This window comes from Balaenoptera physalus (genome assembly GCF_965194825.1).
Source record: "Balaenoptera physalus genome assembly, chromosome: 10".
Classification (NCBI taxonomy): Eukaryota; Metazoa; Chordata; class Mammalia; order Artiodactyla; family Balaenopteridae; genus Balaenoptera; species Balaenoptera physalus.
Genome location: NC_138889.1, coordinates 106183034 through 106208244, shown reverse-complemented (window position 1 = coordinate 106208244; position 25211 = coordinate 106183034). Strand labels below are relative to the sequence as shown.

Sequence of the window (25211 nt, the reverse complement as noted above, 5' to 3'; positions counted from 1 at the left end):
GTCGGGGGGTGGGGGGTAGGGTTTGGCCTGGGGGTCGTGGGGGAGTCCTGACTTGCCCCGGAGGTGGCCCGACGACGCAAGCACTCGCACACCCTCTCGCATCCCCGGAGCTCCACGCCCGCAGCGGTGCAGACTGTTTTCGTTTATTGATGCAGGCTTTGAGGCACAGTCGTGAGATGTTGTGAGGGACAGGCCCAGACGGACAGCGAGACAGAAAGCCTTGGGGTTCTGGAAATGGATGAAGTGAGGAGAGGGCCAGGAGCAGAGAGTGGCAGACAAGCAACCCGTAGCCTCCTCCCCAGGTTTCAGTCCGGTCGGTCGAGAGAGGGCTCTTTGGTTAAACAAGCAGAGCATGCCGGGGAGAGAGCAAGAACGGAGCCCTTTGAGAGGCCCGGGCAGGGGTCTTGCCCCTACGCGGGCACGCCTTTGTCCCGGGGGCGCCCCGGGCCGCGGGGCCGCGCGGGCTTCCTGTGGGTGTTGAGGGGGCGGCGGCTGCCCCGTGGAGCGCGGGGCAGTGCGCAGCCGCGCTCGCTCTGCGTGTCCGAGGACTCGTCGATGAAGGCCAGATTCTCGCTGGGGTAGTCCAGCGCGGAGGCCGTGGGCGGGGTGGGCGGCGTGGGCGGGGAGGGTGGCTCGGTCTTCTCCGGGGCCGCAGGGGATAGGGGCCTGCTGGCGGGCTGCGCTGGGCACGGCGGCGGAGGCAGGGGTGGCCGCTCCTTCTCCGGCGGCGGTGGTGCCGTGGGCCCGACTCGCTGGGTCACCCGCGCGGTCACCGTGCCGGTCCAGCTGGCAGCCTGCGCCGTGAGGCCGCCCATCTGCGCGGGGAGGAAAGGCAGTCCTCGACCGGGGCTCCTCGACCGTCTCCGCAACCCCGGGAGCCTGCCCCTTCCCCAATCAGGCATTGCCCCTCTTTTCCGCCTCGTCTTCCTGCCTCAAGAGTGGGAAAAGGCCGGAGGAGGGAAAAGCTCATCACCCAGCCACATGGTCTCCCCTCCTCCATCTGCGAGGAAGTGCCCTTTTCTCCAGAAGAAAAGACCGACCGGATTTTATTTCAGCTCTCCCTCCCGTGCCCCCAGAGACCTTTGCGCCTCCACCCGCTCCACGGCCGGGAGCAAGGAGTGGGGCTACAAAATATTTAGAACAATAAATAAAAATACAACAACAAATAAAATTTTAGTGTAAGTATGTTCCATGCAATATTTGGGACATTTATACTCAAATATTATTTGCAACTTATCGAAAATTCTCATCAACTGGGCTTCCTTCATCTTTATTTGCTAAATCTGGTAACCTTATCCATGAGAGTAGAGATGGAGTCACCTGCAAACCTGTCAGAGTTTATCGCTTTGTTCCCGGCCGGTGCACACTGGGGCTCCCTCAGTCCCTGCCTTGGGGAGCCCACACTCTGGAAGGGAGGCAGACTAGTCAACCTGCTGCTGGTGAACAGTGCATCAGCGCCACGGCGCAGGCGCGGTGTCGACGCAGGGGCGCCTACCTCTGCCCGAGTGCGGCGGGACACTACTCGCAGCCAGTTCCCGATGGTGGTGAGCACTGAAGCGAAGTAGGCCAGGCCGAGTAGGATCCAGAACCACACCAGCGGCTGGTAGGCTGCAGAGTTCTGGTTGGGGCTGGCTCCTGGGACGCCACGGGGAGGGCAGAAAGAAGTTGATTGTGAGACACGCCTTGAGCCTGTGAGTCTCTGGTTCACTGCCCCTCCTCCCAACTCATTGAGAGGATCCGCCCTCCCCAGGACAGTGGGTATGAGCTAGAGTGCGCGAATGGATGCAAGATGAGTGGGAGTGACTTGAAGGTGTGCAAGAGAAGAGTAAGCGGGGTGCTCACGTGCAAGAATGTGAGCATGTGTGAGGGGTGCACGTGTACAAGAATGTGGCACGTGTGAAGGGGTCACTTAATATATGTGAGCATGCGTGGGGTGCAAGCACGCGAGAATGTAAGTGGGCACGAGGTGTTGCATCCCTGGAAAAATGGGAGGGTGCATTCAGTGAGTGGATGTAGGGATTGGAGCAAGCACGTGTGAGCGCACAAGCGCCCTGTGGAACTTGGAGGGAGAAGCAAGATTGCAGAGTCCCTGGGCAGGAATAAAGTGGGTAGGGAAGTGCAACCCAAGAAAGTGGCCTCACCGGCCACATAGTCCCCGAAGCCCACCGTGGTGAGCGTCACCACGACGAAGTAGATGGCCTCCAGCTTGCTCCAGCCCTCCACGTAGCAGAAAACGAACGTGGGCGTGAGGACAAAGAGCAGGCAGCCGAGCAGCAGAAAGAGCACCGCCGATAGAATCCGCACCAGCCCCGGCGGCACGCGCCACTTCTGCAGGGAAGGGCAGTAGGCAGGGCCGAGGAGTCACCAAAACCTCCGGCTCTCACACCCCACAACCTTCTTCTGGGAGCCCGTGTCCGAGGTTCGCGCGATTCAGGCGCCCCCCGCTCACGTGCCGGGTGGGTGTGTAGGGAAGTGTATCCCGAGCCCAACGCAAGGGCGCGCAGGGTGTGGAGCAGCTCACCAGGAAGATGGCTTCGATGTGACCAATGCCGCGGCGTAGGGAGGAGCCCAGCCGGTCCCCGACCCCTGCCAGCAGTATCCCGAACAGCGGGATCCCCACCAGTGCATAAAAGATGCAGAAGAGGCGCCCAGCATCTGTGCGCAGGGCCGCGTTGCCATAGCCTGGGCAGAGGGGCCGTGCAGCAGCTCTAGGGGTTGCCTGGCACCCCCCCTACCTCCCCCTGCGCCTTCGCCAGTGAGAAAGCCCAGCCACCCCGTGCCCCCACCCCCACCCCATGACCAGTCCCCTCCCCCACCGATGGTGGTGATGATGGTGCCTGAGAAAAAGAAGGCGCTGCCCAGGTCCCAGGCTGAGTGGCTGCTGTTACTGGTTGAGTTGGTGTCAGGGTTTGCACCCCCTCCCAGGGCATCAGCCACCTCCTGCAGGACAAGATGCATAAGGAGGAACCTCAGTCCTTCCCTCCTGTCCTGGCCAACCCCCTGGCCCTCCAGTCTCCAAGGTGTTTCCCTCCTTACCCCTCCCAGCTCTCCCCTGCCCTCTGGTCTCCCTAAAGGCAATCCCTTAGAGCAGACATTGCAAATTAGAGAGCCCAATTTTGTTTGACCAACACATTGTTTTAGAGACATTTGAATTATCGGCCCCTTAATTTCATATAACAGATTTCCAGTTTTACAGTGGTCAGGAGCACAGACTCTGGGACCAGACTGCCTGGGTTCAAATCTTGGTGCTAGGTGAAGTTGAGCTGTGCCTCAATTTCTGCATCTATCATTTGGGGATGGTGATAATAGTACCTACCTCACAGAGTTATTGTGAAGAGTTAAAGCACTCACATCAAAGCAAGCACTGTGTGTTTGTGAAATTAGTCCCCAGGTAGAGATCATGCCCAGTGAGTTCCAGCTTTCCACAGACCCCACCACTCCCACTGCCCCTTTGGAAGCTGAGTTTGAGTCCCTTGCCTTTGAAAATCTGATGAAAGTTAGGGACCCTCCCTCCAGGAAGGTTCACATACCAACAAATTTTGCATCCAGTTTTAGGTGGGTCATGGATACATAAACCCCTGCCCACCCTGCTGAAGTCCAAACCAAACCCTGTGCTACATAGTAGGTGCTCAATAAACATGATTAAATTAATGAAATGGACATGTGTCTGCCCCTCTTGCCAACCAGTCTGCCTCCCTCAGAGGCGGAGTCTGTGTTTTGAGAGTGACTGCCCTAAGTGATGGAGGTCAGAGCATAAAGGGAAGGGGGTGCAGAGGGGCCCTTCCCCAAGGAGCACAGAGCCAAGACACAAGTGGTGTGAGGGAGGTCATAAACCACCTTCTTTCTCTCTGACTGCAAGTCCTCATTAGCAAGACACATTCCAAATTAATCTTCCTAAAGTGACTGCCCAAAATCTCCGTCCCTCCCTGCTATCTGCAGAATAGAGTCCAAAGTCCCCAGCCCAGCCTGTAAGCCCCTTCTCAATCCGGTCCCACCCTCCCTTTCCCCAGTCTTCACTCCTGGGACTCCCATTTTGGAATTCAAGTTACAGTGACCTTATCCCCGGATTTTCTGAGATGATTCCATTTCCTGAAATAATTGTTTAATAAAGCCAAGAAGTGAAATGTATGATTAAAAGTGATTTAATTTTATTTTGCAACACTTTTCCAATAAATTCACTACTTAGGGGAAAAAATTCTTTGTCATTTTGTGTGTTCTAATTTTTGCTTCAAATGACTAGGCATCTGTTAAATCCAAGAACTGCAAAAAACACTCTGAGCCTTCCAGCCTCCACGCCTTTGCCCATGCTGTTCCTCTGCCTGGGAGTCTCTTTCAACCCAATCACACATCTCTAAATTCTACCCATCTCACCTGCTTCATTTCAATTACCAGCTCTTCCCAAAGGCCCCTGGCATCTCCCTCCTTGCCCCCAGCACCTAGCCCAGGGCCCAGCATACAACAGGCATTTAACAAAGAAGGAAGTAATGAAAGCTCCTTTTCTACTAAATCCTACAGTGAACTTTCCATGGATTTGTCCCTTCACCTAGATGTAACATCCTCTAGGGTAGAGTCTGCATCTGTTCCACCCCAATATCAATTTCCCTGCTCACCCTATGGTGTGCAGCACAGCACCTAGCACATAGTAGGTGCATAATTGCTGCATGACTAATTATGGAAGAGAAATAAAGCAGCTGTTGCCCTCCTTGCTTGGTTCTGCCCTTCCTTTTCTTCTTCTTCTTCTTCTTCTTCTTCTTCGTCTTTTTTTTTTTTTTTTTTTTTTTTAATCCAGGAAAAAAGGAATTCCTTTGTGAAGATAAAATAGGTCAGATTCCCTCCCTCCTCCTGCCCTGTGGTCTGGCCAGACACTCTCCTACCCAGGCCTCTCGGAGCTTTGCTGGGCATTCTGGAGGTGTCAGAGACAATGTCAAGCTGCCTGTGTCCTGGACCCACCCCATCCTCATCTCTGCTCCAGGTCCTGCCACCTTGGGAGTCAGCTGGAACACCGAGGCTCCATGTTGACGGCTCCTCCCTCCAAAAGAAGGGACAGGAAATGGGGGTGCCTTTCAATAAAATAATAAACATTAATGTATTAAAGTTAAATGTTACTTTATTTTTTAAAATATGACAGTGGCTCAATCAGAGAGAGAGCAGCAGAGGTGCTTGCCTGACAGTAGCCCAGAAGGCTGCAACCCACACTTTCTTTAGTCACTGGTCCAAAGTTGACCCCATCCCTGACTCGCCCTCCCTCTAGCCTCCGCATCATAAGCATGTGTCCTGGTGGGAAGGTGTGCTCAACCTGGCATCCATGATGGCATGGACCAGCTTGGGGGATCCTGAAATCCTCCGAAATCATCAGTACATGTTTATATGTGCACTTTTCTGGAGGTAGGGGGTGGGGAAGTGTTCACAGTGTTCTTGGGTTTCTCTGAGGCATCTGTGACTTCAAAGAAGCATAGGAACTAGTGTAGGGTTGCCAGATTTAGCAAATAAAAATACTGCATGGGACATACTTATATTTTAAAAGTATTCATTCTTTAGCTGAAATTTACATTTAACTGGGTATTCCAGACTTCATCTGGCAACCCTAAACCAGTGAGTTAGACCTGAGAAAATGTAACATATCTCATCTGCTACAGCCATTTATTCATTTCTTCCTTCATGCGTTCCTTCATTCAACCACTATCACACACGGAAGGAGCCATTTTAGGAAGAGAATCCAATGCCAGGCACAGCAAGGAAAACAAATGCGGCCCTGGCCGCCATATTGAAAACACAAAGACCTGGATCCCAGCCTCTGCCCTGCACCCCCCAGCTGCACCCTGCCTTCAGGGGTGCGGGTCTGGAAGCAGCACTCCAGCACAGGGTCCCAGTGGCATGCAGCTAGTGTCAGGGGGGTCATGGGTGACTGCTGAAGGAGCTCTCCCCCACCCACGCACCTTGATGAAGAGCCCCAGGTCCTGGTCGCTCACACATGGATGGGCCCTCAGGAACTTCTCTCGGACCTCCCCCAGCTCCCTTTGGGCCTGCTGCTCATGGGGCTGTTCCAGGGCCTGGAACACCAGGGCACCGGACACCAAGTAGAGCAGGACCACAGCCAACAGTGCCAGTAGTGTGCTGCTGCGCATGGCGCGCCCAGGGGCCCGGCCAATTCCACGGCCCGCCTGGGGAGGCCGGGCAGGGGGCTCCTGGGGAGCTGCAGTCACTGTGGGCAGAACCAGGGATGCTGGGATCAATAACCTGACCTGACACCCCTACACCCTCCTTCTCCAACCCCTACACACCCAATGGCCTTAGAGCCCCCCAGCCCTACTACCCACAGACGTCTTCTCCTCACATCCTTCTGGCCGGACACTTGGTACCAGGACACACCCAGTCCCCCCACCTCTGTCCTCCCCCTTACCTCCACTACCCGGCCCTCAGTCCCCCTCCGGGGACTCCAGGGTGTGAGAAGATAAGAGGGCACCGGGAAAGGAAAGGAAGGAGAGTGGAAGGGGGAAAGAGAGACCGAGCCTGCCGAGGGAGAGGCAGGACGAGCGAGGAAATGTTGGGGGCCTGGAGGGGGCGTGGGGAACCCGCCTTCCAGTTGGAGGCTGAGGGGGTACAGAGGACTGTGCAGGGCGGGGACGGGTATGGCGGATCCTGGCTCGTCCGCCGAGGCTGCGGCAGCATCTTCGCGGCTTCTCGCTCCCCTCCTGCCTCTCCTTGCTCCTCTTCTAGACGCGATGGACCGGACGGGGAGCCTACAGTGTCCCCCAGCGCCCCGCTGGGCTTTCGAGGAACCCTGGGGCGGGTCCCGATCGCTGCGCAGAGGCGAGGCAGGGCGGAGGGGAAGGGAGGGTACTGGGTTCCGGGAAGCAGCGCGGTGGGGGCGACCAGGGCCGGACCAGTGCAGCATCCCCTGGACAGCTGTCAGCCCCCGGGACAGCGGGCGGCGGCGCCCTCGCGCACACACGCGGGCACAAAGACCCGCGCGCCCACGCTCCACCCTGCGGCTCCAGGCGGCCCCTCTGCCCGGGCTGCGCGCACACACACACACCACCTGCACACTCCCCGGCCTCTCGGGCACACCGGACCCTCAGGGCCGTGCGCGCCGGGCCAAGGCCCCCAGAGGCCCACACACTTGTGCGCACACACTCACATACACACATACCCAGACCGCGGGGCCACCGCGCAGCGCCCACTGCCCAGACACCGCACCCCCGCCACTCGCTCCCACGGCCTCCCCGCGTCTTCACGCCGACGCCTCGGAGCGTGACGGGCGGCGGCTGGATGCGCGGCCGCAGGACTCCCAGAGGCGCCCACGAGCGGGGAGGTGGGCGCCTCTGCCGGCCGGTCGCCCCCTGCGCGCCCCAGCCCCGGAGACCGGCCGGCGCCCTTCGCCGCCCCGCACTCCCTCTCCGCGCCAGCGCGCCCGCCCTCTCCGCCCCGCACTCACTGTTGGCCACGCTGCGGCTGCGGCTGCGGCTGCGGCCCGGGCTCCGGCGCGGCCTCGCCGGTGCCTGCCGGCTGGGCCGCGGAGGCGGCGGCAGGGGCAGGGGCGGAGCGGGCGGCCGCCGGTGCTGGGACCCCCCTCCCGCCGCCAGAAGCCCCCCTCCTCCCGCATTTAACCTCTCCAGCGCCGCGCTTCCCTCTGCTGTGCCTCGCCCTCGCCTCCGGCGCTGCTCTCCGCAGACCCTTACCTGCGGCTGCCCAGCCCCCCAATCCTGGCCGGTCCCGGGAAATGAGTGGCAGAGGAGCCCGGGAGGGGTCGCCGTTGGGTCAGGCCTGGAGTCTTAGACCGGGGCCCTGGTTCTGCCCTGTTGGCCAGCCAGCGTGGCCAGCGGCACGGCCCCAACTTGGACATCAGCCGGCTCACCTCTTCGGACAGGCTCCACTCTAATCTCCCAGCATCTTCCAGGCCCACTACCAGGTGGGAAGGGCCCTCAGCTCCCCGCCCCGAGGGACAGCCTGGCCCTTGGGCTCTGCACTCATGAGGAAGGAGATCCCAGGGGACAAAGGGGTGGGGGATCCCCTGAGGCAATCTGGAATTGGCCAAGGTAGGGTTGGGACCAAGCTCTGGGAAATCACGGTGGGGCACCTCCTGCATCCCCATCCCTTGTTCCTCACTTCCATGCCCATCCCAGCCTGGAACTGGTGCCAGCACTCCCTCCCCCACTGTCTGAACAGCAGGGCCCTGGCAGGTCCTGAACTCAGCTCCTCTCTGCTCTTACCCATTTCTTTACAACTCTGATCTTGCCAAAGACCCTCCTCTTGCCTGGGGGCCTCAGCCTTCACTTGGGTGGTTTTAAGCATGGGCTCTAAGGCTGACCATCCTCTACCAGTAGGGGGCCTAGACAGGTTACCAAACTCCCCCCACCTCCCAGTCCCCACTTACAGAAAAGGGATGACTATCACCTCAGGCTGCTGTTCTGAGCATTAAAGTGGTTGGTATTTGTAAATGCTCAAAACAGAGCCTGGCACTCACAATTAAGTGCCCTACAAATGTTGGCAGTTTTCCTTTCAAAAAAAGTGATTGTCCAGTTTCGAGCCGATTCTCTGAGTCTCGGATGCCCTCTCTGGGGGCCCTGAGGCCTGCTGCTCAGGAGAGTCCCAGGTGAAGGGTTTCAAGACAGGCTCAGTGCTAGACCCCAGGAACTCCAAGGAGCTGGAACAAATGGCCACACACATGGGCAGGAGACGGACCCTCTGATAAATGACTCCCGGCCATGCGACAGATGACAGATCTGTAAGGGCTGTGACTACAGAGGGCAGTGACTGCACTATTAGGGGCCCCCCAGGACCACCACAGACTGTGTGGGGGCAGCCCAACCATCTGGCCAAATCCACACCTGCTAGGGAGACGGGGGCTGCTCAGTTACTGGCCACCTCCTCCTCCGCAGGCCTTGGACTAACTCCTGGACCTGAAGGCCAGGTTGGGCATAATGACAGGAAAACAGGGTGTCTAGAAATCCCTATCCACTAAGGGTAAGAGGCATAGTAGCCATGCAATCACTGTGCCAAGGGACCCGGGAGGGGGGGACACAGTTCCCTGAACTGGAGATGGTAGGCTTCATAAAGGAGGTGAAATTTGAAGCAGATCTTGAGGAAAGAGTAGAAATCATTCAAGCGGCGAAGGGACTGGAGTGGAAGCAGGGCCCTTCTGGTCTCTCTTCCCCTCAGACTGCAGGCTCCTCCGTCTCCTTACCCACCAGCCTCGGAGGAGGTAAATGGCCCCTGCCCAGCCCAGCAGCCCCCTTCAAGGGCCAGTGTCTGATCAGCCTTAGACCAAACAGGCAACGGTGTGAGAAACACAAGCAGACAACTGACAAACAGGGAACAGACTCGGGGCACAGACACTGTTTATTGAGTGGCAGGCACAGGAGAGGTAGCTGGCTCTGGTGTAGAAGCAGAGCTGGTAGATCATGCCAGGGTGCTATGAGCATCTGGCAGCCAGGGCCATGCCCCCCATCCTAGGGGACAGCACAAGCTCACTACAACAGGAGTAGCAAGGAGCCGGCCTGGGAAAGAGGCAGCCACAGCCCCCGGGATCCCGGGCAAGAAGCGGCAGATGAACTTGGCACAGGGGCCTGGGGTGGGAGGGACTGGGGTCTGGGTGTTCTGGGGGGAGATGAAGGGGAATCACGTCTGTGGGGTAGAGTAGAGACTGTGATGGTGGCTGCCTGGTCCCAGAACCTGGGAGAAGAGCAGAGGAGTGGTCCGCGTCTGGCTGCCCCCGCACCAGCCTGGCTCCCGCCCGATGGCACCGTACCAGCTGCTGGAGCCTAGGCTGCCTGACATGCTGCAGGCAGAGAAACAGGCTCAGTTCCACGGCAGTCACTAGGACCACGGTCACAAGAGTTGGGGGAGGGAGAGACACCTAGAAGAGCCCAGTGACCCAGACCTCTCTGACTATGGCAAACTTCATCTTGGAGAGAGAGGTGGAGGCTTTAGCAATAGCAAACCAGAGGGGACCTCACCTGGTACAGATCGTGGCACGGGTGGGGGTGTGGGAAGGCCCAGCTGTAAGTCCCCATGGCTCAATGGGGCAACCCGGGAGCCCAGGGGTCCTGAGGTGGAACCGGGACTCCTACCTGGTGCTCTCACCCCGGCTGTGCTCCCAAGAGCAGCCCTCATCCTCGCAGTGTGCCCGGTCGAAGAAGTAGGAACGGGAGCCAAAGACCTGCCCGTTGAGGATGCGGCTGGTGCTCTGGGGGAGGGAGCCGCCATTGATGCTTCCTCCTGCCCCCCACTGCCCTCCCCCAACCCCCAGAACCCAGCCCAGGTACCCCCAGTGTCGCCCCTCTCCACTGGCCCTCACCAGGTCCTGTGGGGGCCGGTGCACCCGGAAGAAGCCCACCAGCAGGGTGGTGGGCAGCAGCTCCCACACAAAGAGGATGAGGCCAAACACCAGGTAGCCTTTGTTCCCCAGGTCGTTCACCAGGTCCGCCTGTGGGGAGGTAGGGGCTGTGCCAACCTGCAGTCGTGCCAATGGGGCACCCAGACAGGGCCCAGGCCAGCTTGGGGCCAAGAGCCACAGCTACTGAGGAGGCGGCAGATGTGCCGAATGCCCACCTGATCAGAGACGTTGTACCAGTCATAATCGAAGGCGTCCAGCCGGCTCCGGGGGGCCAAGGCCAGGGCCGCCAGGTTGTAGCAGGCCCGGCTGGCATAGAGCAGAACCATGGCGCCACCCATCGCAGCTGCCTGGCACACACTGGTCCCCTGGCACAGATGACAACAGAGGATCCTTAGGAAGGGTAGGTTCCAGCTTTCTCTCTACTCTGAAGACCCCAAACACCCCAAAGGACACCCAGGCATCAGCACTTGTGGCCCTACCTTGGCCTCCAGGTAGATGCTGGTGGAGGGAGCCCGCCGGGCGACAAGGCAGAGGCAGGCGGCAAGAGAGAGTGCGCAGATAACAAACAGGGAGTCGCTCACCAGGACGCGCACCAGCAGGAGGGCCCAGGGCTGTGCCCGGCGCCGGCGGGACAGCACTGCACACAGCACATTCACCAGCAGAAAGAGCAGCGAGGCCCCCACGAAGGCCCCTCGGACGGCCAGCCTGCGGCCCACAGCACGGTCAGCCCCAGAAGACCACCCTTGGCGCTCCCCAACCACCCAGCCTCCCCCAGGAGACCCCGGTGTCAATCAGAACCTCAGGTCATCCAGTCTGAACCCTGCTCCTCTAGTTTTACAGATGAGGAAACTGAAGCTAAAGAGGTCAGAAGATGACTGACGGCTGTGGTACAGCAGAAAGAGCACTGGATTGGGAGTCAGAAATCTGGGTTTAAGCCCTGGCTGTGCCTCCTGCCAGGTATGTGATCTTGAACATGTTGCTTTACCTTGCTGGGCCTCAGTGTCTTCACCTCTCAAATGGGGATAATAACAGCTTCACAGGTAAGTTGTAAAAATTAAAGATGTTTGTGAAAGCTCTTAATAAACTGTGAGATGTTATACAAATGACAAGAGTATCACTGCCCAAGGTCACCCAGAAGTGCCCTTTGGCTTTGGAGTTTCCAAGGGCTGGAGCCTCCAACTCTTCCTCCATCATGGATGACATTGGTACCCTCTCCCTTCACAGTATCTCAACTGTTTCTATTATAGTTGTCCTTCACATATGCAATGCGCCTCTGCTGAGCCATCTGCACCAGATGCCTAACTCTTCCAAGCCTTTCACAAATATTCTGGGCTGTCCTCGCCTCAGACCTACCAGGGAGGAAGGAATGGACACCGGGCTTCTCCCTGCCCCTGACCTGGAGGCTGAACCCACCAGTGTCCCGAGTACTTACAAGCCTCGGCTCATCTCTGGCCGACGCTTTGCCTTGGCCTTGAACACCACCTGGGAGCAGAGACGCCCATCAATCTTTGGGGCCCTTGGGGCTTGCCACCCCACTGCCCACCCCCACCCGTCACCATGGTTACCTGGGCAAAGTAGAGGTTCATAAGCGTCAGTGTGAAGAACTGGAGGCAGACAGGACAGCAGTAGAGAAGCCAGAAGGGCAGTGGCCCCAGACGGTTGGCTCGGGGTGTATCTCGAAAGTAGAAGGAGAAGAGGGTGGTACGCAAGGCAGCCCAGAACAGACAGAGTGCCAGGAACACCGTCTGATAGCTGAGACGCTTGTGCCCATACAGGAGCACCAGCCAGAGCTGGGCATAGACGGAGAAGAAGAGCAGGGCATACAGAGTGGTGTAGGCCGCAGTCAGCCCCAGGGTCACGGCGGGCGGCAGCGCAGGCACCAGCCCAGCAGCAGGCACCAGGCCAGACAGGTTACTCTCCATGTCAGGGAGGGAGGCCTGAATCCCGGAGACAGAGATGGAGGGGCTGGCAGGGGGCCAGGGAAATAAATACGGAGGGGTGGGAGTTGTAGGGTGCAGAGACAGAGATGGGGAGCTCAGGGGGAAAGAAGTTGTGGCTGGCCAGGCCCTCCCCCCCTGAATAGAGGGACTCTTGCCTTTGCGGGGCACAGGCAACCTGGGTCCCTCACTCAGGGGTGTGGAAGGACAGCCTTTCCTCTCCAGGGCAGAGGGGGATGGGGAGCACTGCTCTCTGGGCCAGCCTCAGAGCCGGGGGTGGGGAGGGGGGTGGAGGTGCAGAGGCTGAAGAAGAGGGGCCCCTGGCCTTGGTCGCTGGAGTTGTCCTGGCAGGAGGGGGAGAGCCGGCCGACGCCAGTCTGCTCAGGGTAGCGGCCGCTGCTGGGGACGCTCAACGCCTGGCTCTCCCCCTCCCCAAACTGGGGGACTCTCTCCCCTCCAACAATCCGGATGGGGAGGGCCTCTGCCTTCCGTCCTCGGGATTCCGGACGCTGCCCCCACCCCACCCCCCACTGCGTCTACTCTCCAGCCGCGGGGGGCGGGAGGAGGCCGACGCCGGGTCCTCAGGCCGCCGCTGGGGTAGCCGGCTCCGGTCGCTGGGACGCGGGGCTCCGGCTCCCCGGCTCCGCTGCTCCGCCCCCTCCTGCGCCTGCGCGGCCGCCGTTCGCTACGCAAATTGCTCAGAGTCCGGCCCCTGCTACGCAGAACCGCGCCGCGCCCGGCGCGGAACCGTTCGAGAATTGGCGCGACTTGCGCCGCTGGCGGGCGTCAGGGGTTACAAGAGGCGGCGAGCGGCCGTGACACTCGGGCTGCGCCGCGTCCGGCCAGTGCCCGGGTGGGCACTGCCCGGGGCCAGCGGCCCTTGCTTCTTTGGGGGCCCGGCAGTTCCCATGCTTCTCTTCCCCATCCTCAAATCGAAATCATGCCGCCCGACCCGGGGCGGTAACGACTTCCCTTCAGCCAGTCTCTGAACGAAACTTCCGCCCTCAGCCAAGATGGCCTCCGGGGCCCGCCCCCGGGCCTTAACCCGCCTGGCCCCGCAGCCCGCGCTAGCCGGCCCGCGCACTCCCTGGGCGGCGGCGGTTCCCGCTCACCTGGCCCGCCGTCTGCCAGGCGCGAGGCTCCGCGAGTCCTATGGTCACCCTCATAGGGGCCCCTGTCCCTTCTGCGCCGGGGCAGTCATCCTGCCAGGGCGGAGGCTCCCTCGCTTATCTCGAGTGCTCCCGAGTTGGCGCAGGGAGTGGCGCCCCTGATGCGGGCGGTGCGAGGTTTCCACCGCGGGGAGGAGGGAGGGGGACTTCCCGAGCCGGCCACCCGGTTCAGACGGAGCAGTGACAACAACAACAACAGTTGCATCCGACGGCTGAGCTTCAATTACGGCTTTGCAAAGTGCCTTCACCCACAGTAATCACCACTCAGTTTACAAGGATCACCGACTCCTGAGGGAGGTGTCATTATCCCCATTTTACAGGAGTGGGAATTAAGGCCCAGAGGGCCTGAAGGACTTGTCAGCAGGAGCTGGCCCCCAGATGGGGACCCCAAAGAACCCCTCATCTGCTCCAACACACGCCCAAGGCATAAGGAAGTCGGGAGCTGAGCATCCGGAGACGTAGAAGGAACCCAGGAGGAAGGTGGTGGGCGGGGCCCGGGCCGGTAGTGGCCCCGCCTGCTGGCCAGTTAGTGACATTTCGAGAACTGATTGGGCGGTGTCGGTGACAGTTCCCGTTGCCCAGGCAACTAGGGCCGGACTCTCTCGGTGCTAGAGGGACGCGGCGGGCCCGGGTCAGGGTCCTCGAGATCGGGCTTGGGGTGAGACCTGTGTGCCGTCACCACGGGCGGGTCTGGCCGAGGCCTGGGTAGGGGCCTGGGGCTGCTCTACCGCCCCAGGGCTCTGAGAGATTTAGATCCTGGGTGGGTAGGTTGAGCCTCCTGCTGGGCCAGGCTCAACGGACAACCAGGGGCCTGGGAGGCAGGGTGGACCTGGGGTTCTGAGGTGGGAGAGGGAGCCAGGGATGGCTGCGCCCCCCCCAACCCCTGCCGGCCCCCGTTAGCCCCAGCTGTGCCCTAACCGCCTACCATCTTACCCCCGCAGCCCAGAGCATGTTCCAGATCCCAGAGTTTGAGCAGAGTGAGCAGGAAGACTCCAGCCCTGCAGATAGGGGCCTGGGCCCCAGCCCCACAGGGGACAGGCCCCCAGGTCCCAGCAAGCACCAGCAAACGGCCCCAGGCCTCCTGGGGGAAGCTGGTCACCAGCAGGGGCAGCCAGCCAGCAGCAGCCACCATGGAGGTAGGCACCCCCGCCCCAAGAACAACCACCTGCTTGTCCACCTGGCCTCCAGCCCAGTAGCTCCCTGCACCCCAGCCACATCCACACTCACGGGGTGGCTTTGAGCAAGTCCCTAACCTCTCTGCACCTCAGCTTCCTCCTCGGTAAAACAGAGCAATTAGTCGCCACCATTGTAGTGCTGTGGGGATGATTAGCAGGAATACCTAAGAAGCACTTAATTATAGAGCTGGTGCTTAGTAAATGGTCAAAGTATGTAGCTCTTACCTTAGGGCCAGGACAGAATCACTGAGAGGCAACTTGCCTTAGATCACACTTGCTTGGCATTTCCTTGGGGCTAGAAGACTTGGTGGTGCCCTGCCCCAGGCTAGCACTTTCCCTGAGATCCTGGGATCCAGCCTTCCAACCCCAGCTGTGTTCTCTTCCGCCCTGTGGCTCACACCCACACGCGGGCTGTCCTTGCCAGTTGCCAGGGCCAGGTGACCCTAAGAGGCAGACAGCCCTACCAGGCAGCGGGTCTGTGTGGGGCTGGGGAAGCATCGGCTGTCCTCCACACCTACCCAGGGGGACCCAGCGCTGAGATGGAAGGATGGGCCCTGGAGGGCAGTGGCCATTTCTCTGTAGTCCCCACCTCCCCAGTGCCCAGCACAAGCCTTGGCACCTGGAACAACCACAGAGATCTTCTGAAAACAAAACTCATGTCCCTCGCCTGCAGAAGCCGAATTGACGCCCTCCCATTTTCAGGAGCAGAAAGGCTTATTAAGACCCCCTCCCCAGAGAATTCCCTGGCAGTCCATTGGTTAGGACTCAGCGCTTTCACTACCTAGGACCTGGGTTCAATCTCTGGTCAGGGAACTAGGATCCTGCAAGCCACGTGGTGCAGCCAAAAAAAAAGAAACAAACAAACAAACAAAAAGGTTGGTATTCAGTTATTAGTCAGGGATATAATCTCTAAAACAAAAAACAAAACAAAACAAAAAACCCTCCCTAGCCCGCTGTCTGTCACACCGAACTCCCGCAGGCTTTCTTTAACTTCCAGATTTTTGCACTTGCTGTTTTTCTGCTTGAAACAGCTTTCTACCCCCCAACCTGGCTGTCCCTTCCCATCTTCTGTGTCAAGTGTTGAATGTATGTTCCAGCTGCCAGGAGTTCATCAGTGACCAGAAGAGAGAAACCCTTGCCCTTGTGGTTGCCCACATTCTAGTAGGTGGGGGGAGACAAGCCATAAACAAAGAAACAAAGTAGTGAGTGATATAATGCGTTAGAAGATGATGCACTACATGACACACTCTTGACTTTCTCATTGGAATCCAGAACGCTGGGGGGCCGGGGGAGTGATTTTTAACTGAGGTGGTCAGGGTGGGCCTTGGTAAGAAGCAACATTTCAGCAAAGGCTAGAATCCATGAGGGGTGAGCCAGGCAGAGGTCTCTGGGAAGACAGATGCAGGCAGAGACCTACAGGCGGAGGGAAGGGCACATGCAAAGGCCCTGAGGGCAGGACACAGTTCAGGCCAGTGAGGGGAGGGGGGGTTGGAGACTCATCAAGAGTTAAGGGAGGAGGAGGGGCCGATGGGCAGGGCCTTGAAGGCCCAGGTAAGGACTCTGGCTTTCACTTTGAGTGAAAACCTGGAGGGCTTTGATCTGATTTGGACCTCGAGAGAATCACCAGGGCCCCTGTGTTGAGCCGGGTCTGCAATGGGCAGAGGCAGGGGCGGTGCCACAGGGGAGGATGGTGGCCTGTGCCAGGATGGTGGCGGTGGAAGTGGTAAGTAGATGGACTCTGGGTTTCTCTTGAAGGTACAGCTGGCCTGATTTGCTGGCGAACAGATGTGGGGTATGAGGCACAGAGAAGATGGCTGCAAGGGATCTGGCCTGGGCACCTGGAAGGATGGAGTGGCTCTTAACTGAGATGGAACTGAGATGGCGTGGGGTGAGATCAGGAGCCCTGTTTGGGCCAGAGCAGGTTAGAAGTGCCTTTTGGGCATCCAGGTGGAGACTTCTAGCAGGGATAGATACACGTAGAAGTTGGCAGTCGCTGATGTAGTGTTCTGTGGGCCCTGGGAGCCAGTGTAGACAGGGGAGGACCTGGACTGATCCTGGGGATCCAGCCTGCAGAGGGCAGCAGGAGAGGAGGAGTCAGCACTGGGGTCTGAGAAGGAGGGAGCTGTCTGGTGAGGAAAGGGAGAGCTGAACCCGTGAGGCTCCTTCCAGGGCCGCTGGAGGAGGACTGGGAGTGGAGCACTGGACTCGACACAGGGCTAGTGCGGCTTGGGTGGCAAGTGGGGAGGGTTGATAGGAAGAGAAGTGGAGGTAGAAAGGAGAGCCCACCCCCTCTTGGCAGCTGAGCTCTGGCAAAGAGGAACAGAGGAGCGGGTGGCAGCTGAAGGCCCAAGGAGAGTCAAGGAAGAGTTATTTTATTATGTCTTTTACGATAGAAAGGGAAAAGAAAAGAGCATTTTGGGGGGGGGGCATGCTGCACAGCTTGTGGGATCTTAGTTCCCCAACCAGGGATGGAACCCATGCCCCCTACAGTGGAAGCATGGAGTCTTAACCACTGGACCGCCAGGGAATTCCCAAAAGAGCATGTTTATAAGCTGATGGAGTAATCCAGGAGCGAGGAAAATACTGGAGGATGCAGAAGAGAAGGGAAGCTTGCTGGAGAAGTGTCCTTGAGTTGGAGAGAGCAGTCTGATGTGCAGGGGAGGGGCGGCTCAGCTAAGAGCAGTGGAGGGCAGGGGGAGATACCTCGTGGGAACTAGTAGAAGTCTCTCTCGTGGGTGCTTCCAGTTTCTTGGTAAAAGGAAGCCAGGTCTTGAGCCAGGAGTGAGGGTGGGGAGAGGGATGGGGGCTTAGGGGGAGAGAGGAGCAGGTTGGAAGTGGTTGTCTTGGCCTAGAGGATGGAGTGTGGAAGTTGTGCTGGCCAACATCTAGGGGGCCACTGGGTCTCGTGACCGTGAATTTGAACTGAGGTGGCACGGCTGTGCTTTCCTCCAGCCCCACTGGCCAGTCGGCTGCCTGTGGAAACTGGCAGGGAGTTGGCCTTAACCAGACCTGTGCTGGTCTCAGCCCAGTGAGGGAGGTGGCTGGGGGCTTAGCTCGTGTGCAGTGTAAGCTGGCCAAGTGTGAGGAGTCCCAGCATCATTAGAGCTGGGGTGCCAAGGCAGGGAGCTGGGAAGGACCACTTCGGTGCTGTGAATGAATGAAGACACGAGCGGCTAAGGGAGTGGCTGGGGAGAGAGAGCGGCAGGGAGCTCCAGTAATCTCCTGCACCCACGAGGGGCCCACCCTGTGGGCGGTGGGTGCTTGAGGCCCAGAGCGGGAAGGGTGGCACAGCCCAAGAAACTAGATTTGGGGAGGAGGGAGTGAGAATGGTCTGAAGCAGCAATAAGTCAAGGGGATGACTATCCCAACTCCAGGTCCAGCCATGAGGAGGCCGGCAGGGGAGAAAGTAGCCACCGTGTAAGAGGACCGCACTGGATTCCTTAAACTTTTTTTTTTTTTAATTAATTAATTTTTGGCAGCATTGAGTCTTTGTTGCTGCGCGCAGGCTTTCTCTAGTTGCGGCGAGCGAGCGGGGGCTACTCTTCGTTGCGGTGCGCAGGCTTCTCATTGCAGTGGCTTCTTCTCTTATTGTGAAGCATGGGCTCTAGGTGTGGGATTCAGTAGTTGTGGCTCGTGGGCTCAGTAGTTGTGGCTCACGGGATCTAGAGCGCAGGTTCAGTCGTTGTGGCTCACAGGTTTAGTTGCTCCGCGGCATGTGGGATCTTCCCTGACCAGGGCTTGAACCCGTGTCCCCTGCATTGGCAGGCGGATTCTTAACCACTGCGCCACCAGGGAAGCCCATCCTTAAACTTTTGACTTAGTTTTCGATGTCTAAAAAGCAAGTGATTTTCCCATAAAAGATCCACAAGTGCCAGTGACCTGCCAGAGCCACAGGGCCACTGCCCCCTCCAGATGGGCAGGGTCCTGTCACCCTTCATATTCCCTGCCTCCACACCCCTGCTGTAGTGGACTGCGTGTGTCCCCAGGGCAGGCCTGTGGCCACCTTGTGTGCTGTGACAGCTCCATTGCATAGCCTGGTGCCTGGGGCGGCTGGTGCGTGGATGATGGAGAGGGGAGGAAGGACATGCAGTGGGAGAAGCAGCCCGGTGCCAGGCCCTGGGCCAGACTGCAGGGTTCAAACTCAGCTCTCCCCTCTATTGGTAGGTTGAGCTTGAGCAGGTTACTTAACTCACTCTGCCTCAGTTTTCTTTGTTTTTCCTTTTTTTAAAATTGAAGTATAGTCGATTTACAATGATGTGTTAGTTTCAGGTATACAGCAAAGTGATTCAGTTATACATACGTATACATATATATATTCCTGTTCAGATTCTTTTCCATTATAGGTTATTACAAGATATTGAATATAGTTCCCAGTGCTATACAGTAAATCCTTGTTGTTTATCTGTTTTATGTATAGTAGTATGTATCTGTTAATCCCAAAGTCCTGGGAATCCCCTGGCAGTCCAGTGGTTAGCACTCAGCGCTTTCACTGCCATGGCCCAGGTTTGATCCCCGATCGGGGAACTGAGATCCCACAAGCCGAGCGTGGTACGGCCAAAAAGAAAAAAATATCCCCAAATCCTAATTTATCCCTTCCCACCTCCTTTCCCCTTTGGTAACCGTAAGTTTGTTTTCTATGTCTGTGAGTCTATTTCTGTTTTGTAAGTAAGTTCATTTGTATCATTTTTTTAGATTTCACATATGAGTGATATCGTGATATTTTCTTTCTCTGACTTCACTTACTATGGTAATCTCTAGGTCCATCCATGTTGCTACAAATGGCATTATTTCATTCCTTTTCATGGCTGAGTAATATTCCATTGTATATATATACCACATCTTCTCTATCCATTCATCGTCAATGGACACTTAGGTTGTGATGAACATTGGGTGCCTCAGTTTTCTTGTCCGTAAAATGGGACTAGAACTAGTCCCACCTCATAAGGTTGTTGTGAGAATCTGATGCATTAGTATAGGAAAAGTGCTTAGAAACAGTGCCTAGCACAGAGGAGGGTTTGCTGTTCTTACTATTACTGCAGTTGTTGTTGTTACAGCGAGTTGGCCCAGGCCCTGAGGAGACCTGGGGACTACTGTTCATTCAGAGGGGATAAGAGACATGAATAACCAATGCCCCTCTGATGGCAGACAAGGAAGTGTAGGTTAGAACCATAATGTAAGGGCCTTGAAGGCCATGCCCAGGAGTTTGGAGTTTATCTCATAGGCAATGGGGAGCCACTGAAGGTTTTTTTTTTGTTGGCTGTATTAGGTCTTTGTTGCTGTGCGCGGGCTTTCTCTAGTTGTGGCGAGCGGGAGCTACTCTTCGCTGTGTTGCATGGGCTTCTCATTGCGGTGGCTTCTCTTGTTGCGGAGCACGGGCCCTAGGCGCGCGGGCTTCAGTAGCTGTGGCACGCGGGCTCAGTAGTTGTGGCGCATGGGCTTAGTTGCTCCGCGGCATGTGGGATCTTCCTGGACCAGGGCTCGAACCCGTGTCCCCTGCATTGGCAGGTGGATTCTTAACCACTGTGCCACCGGGGAAGTCCCAAAGTAGAATAATATTTTCAGTGTCCCAAATACAATTTTGGTGGAATACAGCAATGCACAGCCATGTATATATTGTTTCTGGCTTCTTTCAAGCTGTGACTGCAACGTTGAGTAGTTGTGACAGAGACTGTGTGGCCTGCAATGCCCAAAATATTTACTATGTGGCCCTTTACAGAAAACATTTGCCAGCCTCTGCTTTAGTGTTTTCTGATTTCCTCAGCTCTGAGCAAGGTGGGGGTATGTTCTCTACAGGACAGTAAGGGGCTTTTGTACCCCAAACGGCTTTGGGGACACAGGAAGCCTGGGCCAAGACACGACAGGCAGCGCGCCTGCTCAGGGAGGAATGCCACGCTGCTCTCCTGCCGGGGGCGAGCAGTAAGTGAACCACCCACATGTGGTAGAGCAGGATCCAAACCCAGCCCTGCCTGATGGCAAAGCCTCACTGCCTCGAACTGTCTGGAACACCACTGTTTTAATGAAGTGTGCAAGGATGCTCACAGAAGCATGAACATGGATGTGTCCAGCCCCATGCACGTACCCAGAAGCCCAATGGGTAAAGAACTTAAAGCCTGGGGTGGGCCTCGGGGCACCTGCAGCCCTAGGCCCCTCCCAATTCCCCACCCCAGCCCCAGGCAGGCTCTCTGGAAGGATGGTGTGAGTGGGCAGGCCTGGGCACCCACCCATGCTCACAACGAGACAGGAGCCACGCTCCCTCCCTCACCCTTACCTTCCCCAGACTCGGAGAGGCCACCTCTGCCCTGCCCCGGGGCATGTAGGGGTGAGAGCTGATTGAAGGTTGGATGCATAGGGTGGGAGGGGCATATCCACTTCCCCCAGGGAGTTCACAGAAAATCCCTCAGGTTTTTTTCTAGTAAACAGAAGGACACTTAAATGTTCAGTTTACACTTAGGAGTGTCATTTTGACAATGGCTGGCTTGGCGTTGCTAAATCCATGGCTTTGGTAAAAATCCCCACTCCTTAGGGTAGGCCCCTGGTAGAGCTGGCACTTACAGAAGGACCAGGGGTGCCTTCCCAGACCTGAGCCCCCAAGGTGGCCCGTGGTGCTGCTGGGGGGAGCCGGGGGCATGAGAGTTAAGCACACAGGCACAGGAGCCAGAATGGTTGGGTTGGAATCCCAGCTCTGCCATCTACTAGCTGTGTGACCTTGGGCAAGTTACTTACCCTCTCTGTGCCTTAGTTTTCTCCTCTGTAAAATGGGAACAGGGAGTAACCTCCTTCATAGGATGTGATGAGGACGTAAGGAATTGATACACATGAAGCACACTTCCAACCTGACACAGCGAGTGCTCTTCTGCTTGTTCTGGTTCCTAGGCGAGGGTGCAGTGCCCAAACCAAGTGCCCACCTGCCAATCACTCATCTTCTGACCCTTGGGCCTTGCATCTGTCAAGTGTGGAGGTGTGTGGATTCTTAGTGCTGGTAAAGGAAAATAATAGCTGATGGTTCCTGAGCATTTAAGTGACCGGGCAGGGTGTACCAGCTGTGCGACCCTGGGCAAGTTCCTAACCTCTCTGTGCTTCTACTTCCTCACGTGTAAAATAGGGAGAACTTGGCCTCTGCCTCACTGGGAAGCTGGGAGCCTTCAGGACACGCAAAATGCAGAATAGGGAGCTCTCCCTGTGTCATTTGTTCTCGTGGAGGCCCTGGGGTCTGGGGTCCATTTCACAGAGGACTACACTGAGGCCCCAAGGGATTAAAGGCCCCAGGTCACAAAGCAGGAAGGTGGTGGTGGGGACCCGGCCCTGCTGCCCACGCCCCACAGAACTGGTCAGCGCTCTGCAGATGGACCTGTTCCCATCAGGGGTCTTGCTGCTCTTGGCTCCTTAGCCCCCACCCCCAATCCCGACTGCTGATTTAGCTGCCCGTTCCCCACTGCCAACTCGTTCCTCAAAGGCTTTATGGTCTCCCTACCTACCTGACCTCAGGCTTTGGTGAAGCCCAGGAAGCTCTTATCACCCACTTAGCCTAGGCCTTTCTGGATCCAGCTCCCTCTTCCCTTTTTGGCTTTCTCAGCCATGTGTCTGGAGATGGGACCCTTGGAGGCCCAGCAGCCCTGGAGCTGACCCACAGGCCTTTTGGGGAAGGATGAGACAGTTACCCCTGGCTTCAAGACCTGGTCTAGATCTTACTTTCTCCAAAACGCCTCCCTGTGGACGCTGGTCCCCTGTACTTCTTCCATGCCTGTCTTTCACTCTATGCTTAGCTCTGGATTTTTGCTCCTGGGAGTGTTCTAGGTCTTTGCTGGACTGCGTATGGGGGTGGGGTTGGCAGGAGTTGGGGGGATGGCACACAGTACAAAGGTCAGACAAACTCAGGACACACCTCTTTGCATAATGATCCATCACACCCTTTCAGCTTACAAAGCACTTTCCCGCTCTTTATGTGACCCTTATGCAGTCACTGGTAGTAAGGACTAGGTTTATCCCCACAGAGAGGTGAGGACACAGGCTCAGGGAGTTGAAGGGCAGTTGGACAAGGGAAGAAGTGTAGCTCAATGGATAATCATTGGACTCTGGATTCCAACAAACCTCTAGGGACTTCTAGCCTCAGAGCTTCACAGCTGTGTGACCCTGGGCAAGTCTTAACCTCTCTTAAGCCTCTGTCTTCTCATCTGCAAAGTGGAAGCAATGTTAGTACTCACCTCCCAGGATGGTTAGGAGAATAATGAAGTAATGCCCAGGGCCTACTAGCACACAGTAAGTGCTCCCTAAGTATTACCTAAAGTCAACAGATCTTTCTGGACAATTTCTCCAAAGTGGGTGCTGTGAGAGGTACAGACACGCTGCTGACAGGCTCTTGTTCTCTGGGGGCCCAAGGTCTCCTGTAGGCCACAACAGTGAAACAAATGGATCCCAGCAGGTCAGCTGCAGGTCGCCTGGCTGGGGCGACCTCCTCGTCCAGGGGACTGGTTTCCTCTGCGGGGGAATGGAGCTGAGGAAAGAGCTACCGGCCCAGGGGGTTGCTGGGAAGCCCCAGCGTCTCGCACTCGCAGCTCTAACTACTAGTTCTTATGCCCTTATTTTGTGCCAGGCACAGAGAAAAGTCATTTTATACACTAAGGGCCTGGCCCATTGTTGGGGCTCAATTAAGATTTGTGGGATTAAGGAGAAGTTAATTCGAATCTTCACAAAAGCCCCATGAGCTTCCTTTAGGAGGGAACTGGGGCTCTGAGAGGTAGAGTGATGTGCACGCAAAGACCACAGCGGGCCGACGGAGCTAATGCTGAGGGCTTCGGCAGGGCTGGGGGCACAGAGGAGTTGAGATTCACGTCGTCCCCACCCCCTGACCTTCTCTGCAGGCACTGGGGCTGTGGAGACCCGGAGTCGCCACAGCTTCTACTCCGCGGGGACGGAGGATGAAGAAGGGACGGAGGAGGAGGAGCCCAGCCCCTTCCGGGGCCGCTCGCGCTCGGCGCCCCCCAACCTCTGGGCTGCACAGCGATATGGCCGCGAGCTCCGGAGGATGAGCGACGAGTTCCACGGCTCCTTCAAGGTGAGCTCCGGCCGGGGCGCGCGAGGCACCGTAGTCCCGGAGCATGCCGGGACCTGTACTCCCGGGGCTCCTCCCACTGGGCTGTCCCATTCGAGTCCCACTGCATGTCGGGATTTGCGGTCTCGGGACTCCTCCCTCCAGCCTGTCCTTTCCCGAGTCCCAGGGCGTTTCGGGATCTGTAACCCAGACCCGGCTCCGGAAGGCCACGGCTCCTGGGTTCCCCAAATCCTTTGAGCGCGGGGCATGCTGGCATCTGTGCTCCTGACCGACCCCTTTCGGATATCCGGGTTCCTGGACCTCAATTTCGGAACCCCTTCTTTAATTTTCGAATTACGGACCCATCTTCCAGGTTCTAGATCTCCAGCTCTGGCGCTTACAGGGTCCTAGGCATCCTCTCTTACCGCCCCCGGCATGGAGGGTCTGGGATCTAACCAGTCCATTCCTAAGGGCCCAAGCGATCTCATGCTTAGTAGTCAGGAGACCCCTTGGTACAGGGCCTGCTGGGAGCTATTGTCTTTATCTCCCCCGGGATCTCACTTGGCGGTGGGATTCCGGAAGCGGAGGGGCCAGACTCGAGCTGCCAGGATAAGCTAATTCACTTAACCCTTTCCTCCTCCCACCCCGAAGGGGCTTCCTCGCCCGAAGAGCGCGGGCACAGCGACGCAGATGCGACAAAGCCCCAGTTGGGCGCGCTTCCTTCAGTCCTGGTGGAACCGGAACTTGGGGAGAGGAGGCCCCGCCCCCTCCCAGTGACCTTCTGTCCCACATCCCGAATCTCCCAACCGTTGCTGGCGGCCATCTTGGGAGTGGGCGGAAGTCTTTTCTGCAGGCCTTATGCAAAAGGAGGCTCAGTTTCGTCCCTTTCAGAAGGAGGCGGTCTGACCCAGAGCCCAATTCCCTTCCGGTGTGTGCGAGGACCGCGGAGGGGCTCGGCCCCCATCGGAAGTTTTGAAGTTTTTCCGCCCTTAGGTGCTGGAACTGGCCCTGTGACCCCGCCCCCGGCGCTGGGCTACCACAGTCGCCTGCGCCAGTTGCGAGCCGGAATTAACCCTAACTTCGCCAGAATTAACCCTAACTTCGCCAGAACCCTTTCCTCCGCGGTAACGCTGCGGGCCGATGCTCGCTAGAAATGTGCTAATAAAGCCCGCGTCTGTGCCGTGGAGTCTCCTATGTCCGTCGCTTGGGGCTTCGCGGGCAGGGGGAGCGGTAGCACTGACAGAGTTTCAAAAGATGCCCCCGTTTTATATATAAGGGAAACTGAGGCTGTTTCTGAGTGACATCATGGGACCGAGATCAGAAAGGGGTTGAGGCGGCGAGCAGAGCCACGGCTGCTTGGCCTCCGGGAAGCGGAGCGCGACCGGACCTCGGGGACGCCCAGGTTCTTATCTCTAATATGGTAATTGGGAACTACAGCCCGGCTGGCCGCCGGAATTCCACGCACTGCAAACCGTGCCGCAGTCCCCCAGGGAGGGTCATTTGTTCCTATTTGGGTCAGTCCTTTTGAGCAGCTACTGTGTGGCCGGCCTGGGGCCAGCGCTCCTC

General features: G+C 57.7%; 3 protein-coding genes and 1 long non-coding RNA gene across 9 annotated transcripts; 1 reads left to right on the top strand and 3 right to left on the bottom strand.

Annotated features, from left to right (window-relative positions):
- Positions 1-407: 407 nt before the first annotated feature.
- Positions 408-7702, bottom strand: KCNK4 (potassium two pore domain channel subfamily K member 4). 2 transcript variants are annotated; one of them, XM_082477417.1, is made up of 7 exons: positions 7680-7702; positions 5937-6202; positions 2817-2940; positions 2522-2682; positions 2142-2328; positions 1496-1635; positions 408-815 (listed from the first exon to the last, which is right to left on the bottom strand). In XM_082477417.1, the coding sequence occupies exons 2-7, from the start codon at positions 6123-6125 to the stop codon at positions 411-413; spliced, it is 1206 nt and encodes a 401-aa protein (XP_082333543.1). In that variant the 5' UTR covers positions 6126-6202; positions 7680-7702; the 3' UTR covers positions 408-410. The 2 variants fall into 2 exon arrangements, with proteins under 2 accessions (XP_082333543.1, XP_082333542.1); XM_082477416.1 differs by lacking the exon at positions 7680-7702 and adding an exon at positions 7436-7509.
- A 1619-nt stretch (positions 7703-9321) lies between these two features.
- On the bottom strand, positions 9322-13903 carry GPR137 (G protein-coupled receptor 137). Of its 2 annotated transcripts, none has more exons than XM_082477418.1 (8): positions 13386-13900; positions 11902-12273; positions 11769-11818; positions 10816-11041; positions 10552-10701; positions 10298-10426; positions 10071-10186; positions 9322-9778 (listed from the first exon to the last, which is right to left on the bottom strand). In XM_082477418.1, exons 1-8 carry the CDS (start codon positions 13437-13439, stop codon positions 9619-9621), a joined length of 1257 nt encoding a protein of 418 aa, XP_082333544.1. In that variant the 5' UTR covers positions 13440-13900; the 3' UTR covers positions 9322-9618. The 2 variants fall into 2 exon arrangements, with proteins under 2 accessions (XP_082333544.1, XP_082333545.1); XM_082477419.1 differs by having other exon boundaries at positions 9453-9778; positions 10084-10186; positions 13386-13903.
- A 46-nt stretch (positions 13904-13949) lies between these two features.
- BAD (BCL2 associated agonist of cell death) lies at positions 13950-24826 on the top strand. 4 transcript variants are annotated; one of them, XM_082477449.1, is made up of 4 exons: positions 13950-14100; positions 14384-14578; positions 23476-23669; positions 24297-24826. In XM_082477449.1, the coding sequence occupies exons 2-4, from the start codon at positions 14392-14394 to the stop codon at positions 24420-24422; spliced, it is 507 nt and encodes a 168-aa protein (XP_082333575.1). In that variant the 5' UTR covers positions 13950-14100; positions 14384-14391; the 3' UTR covers positions 24423-24826. The 4 variants fall into 4 exon arrangements, with proteins under 4 accessions (XP_082333575.1, XP_082333577.1, XP_082333576.1 ...); XM_082477451.1 differs by having other exon boundaries at positions 14042-14147; XM_082477450.1 differs by having other exon boundaries at positions 14051-14202.
- LOC309668117 lies at positions 15414-23469 on the bottom strand. Its single transcript, XR_014268086.1, has 3 exons — positions 22896-23469; positions 21341-22788; positions 15414-18448 (listed from the first exon to the last, which is right to left on the bottom strand). It is a non-coding gene; the product is annotated as an uncharacterized lncRNA (long non-coding RNA).
- Positions 24827-25211: the final 385 nt, after the last annotated feature.

What these genes read in the sequence shown, in the direction of transcription:
- KCNK4 (XM_082477416.1), bottom strand. An exon ending in ACATCGAAGCCATCTTCCTG is followed by an intron (nt 2,329 to 2,521) that starts GTGAGCTGCTCC and finishes CCTTCCCTGCAG; the next exon opens with AAGTGGCGCGTGCCGCCGGG. An exon ending in CTTCGGGGACTATGTGGCCG is followed by an intron (nt 1,636 to 2,141) that starts GTGAGGCCACTT and finishes GTGGCGTCCCAG; the next exon opens with GAGCCAGCCCCAACCAGAAC.
- GPR137 (XM_082477418.1), bottom strand. Translation starts at nt 13,439, where the DNA reads ATGAGGGTGACCATAGGACTCGCGGAGCCTCGCGCCTGGCAGACGGCG. An exon ending in CCAGAGATGAGCCGAGGCTT is followed by an intron (nt 11,042 to 11,768) that starts GTAAGTACTCGG and finishes TGTGGGCCGCAG; the next exon opens with GCTGGCCGTCCGAGGGGCCT. An exon ending in ACCGGCCCCCACAGGACCTG is followed by an intron (nt 10,187 to 10,297) that starts GTGAGGGCCAGT and finishes TCCCTCCCCCAG; the next exon opens with AGCACCAGCCGCATCCTCAA.
- BAD (XM_082477449.1), top strand. Translation starts at nt 14,392, where the DNA reads ATGTTCCAGATCCCAGAGTTTGAGCAGAGTGAGCAGGAAGACTCCAGC. An exon ending in CAGCAGCAGCCACCATGGAG is followed by an intron (nt 14,579 to 23,475) that starts GTAGGCACCCCC and finishes CCTTCTCTGCAG; the next exon opens with GCACTGGGGCTGTGGAGACC. An exon ending in AGTTCCACGGCTCCTTCAAG is followed by an intron (nt 23,670 to 24,296) that starts GTGAGCTCCGGC and finishes CCCACCCCGAAG; the next exon opens with GGGCTTCCTCGCCCGAAGAG.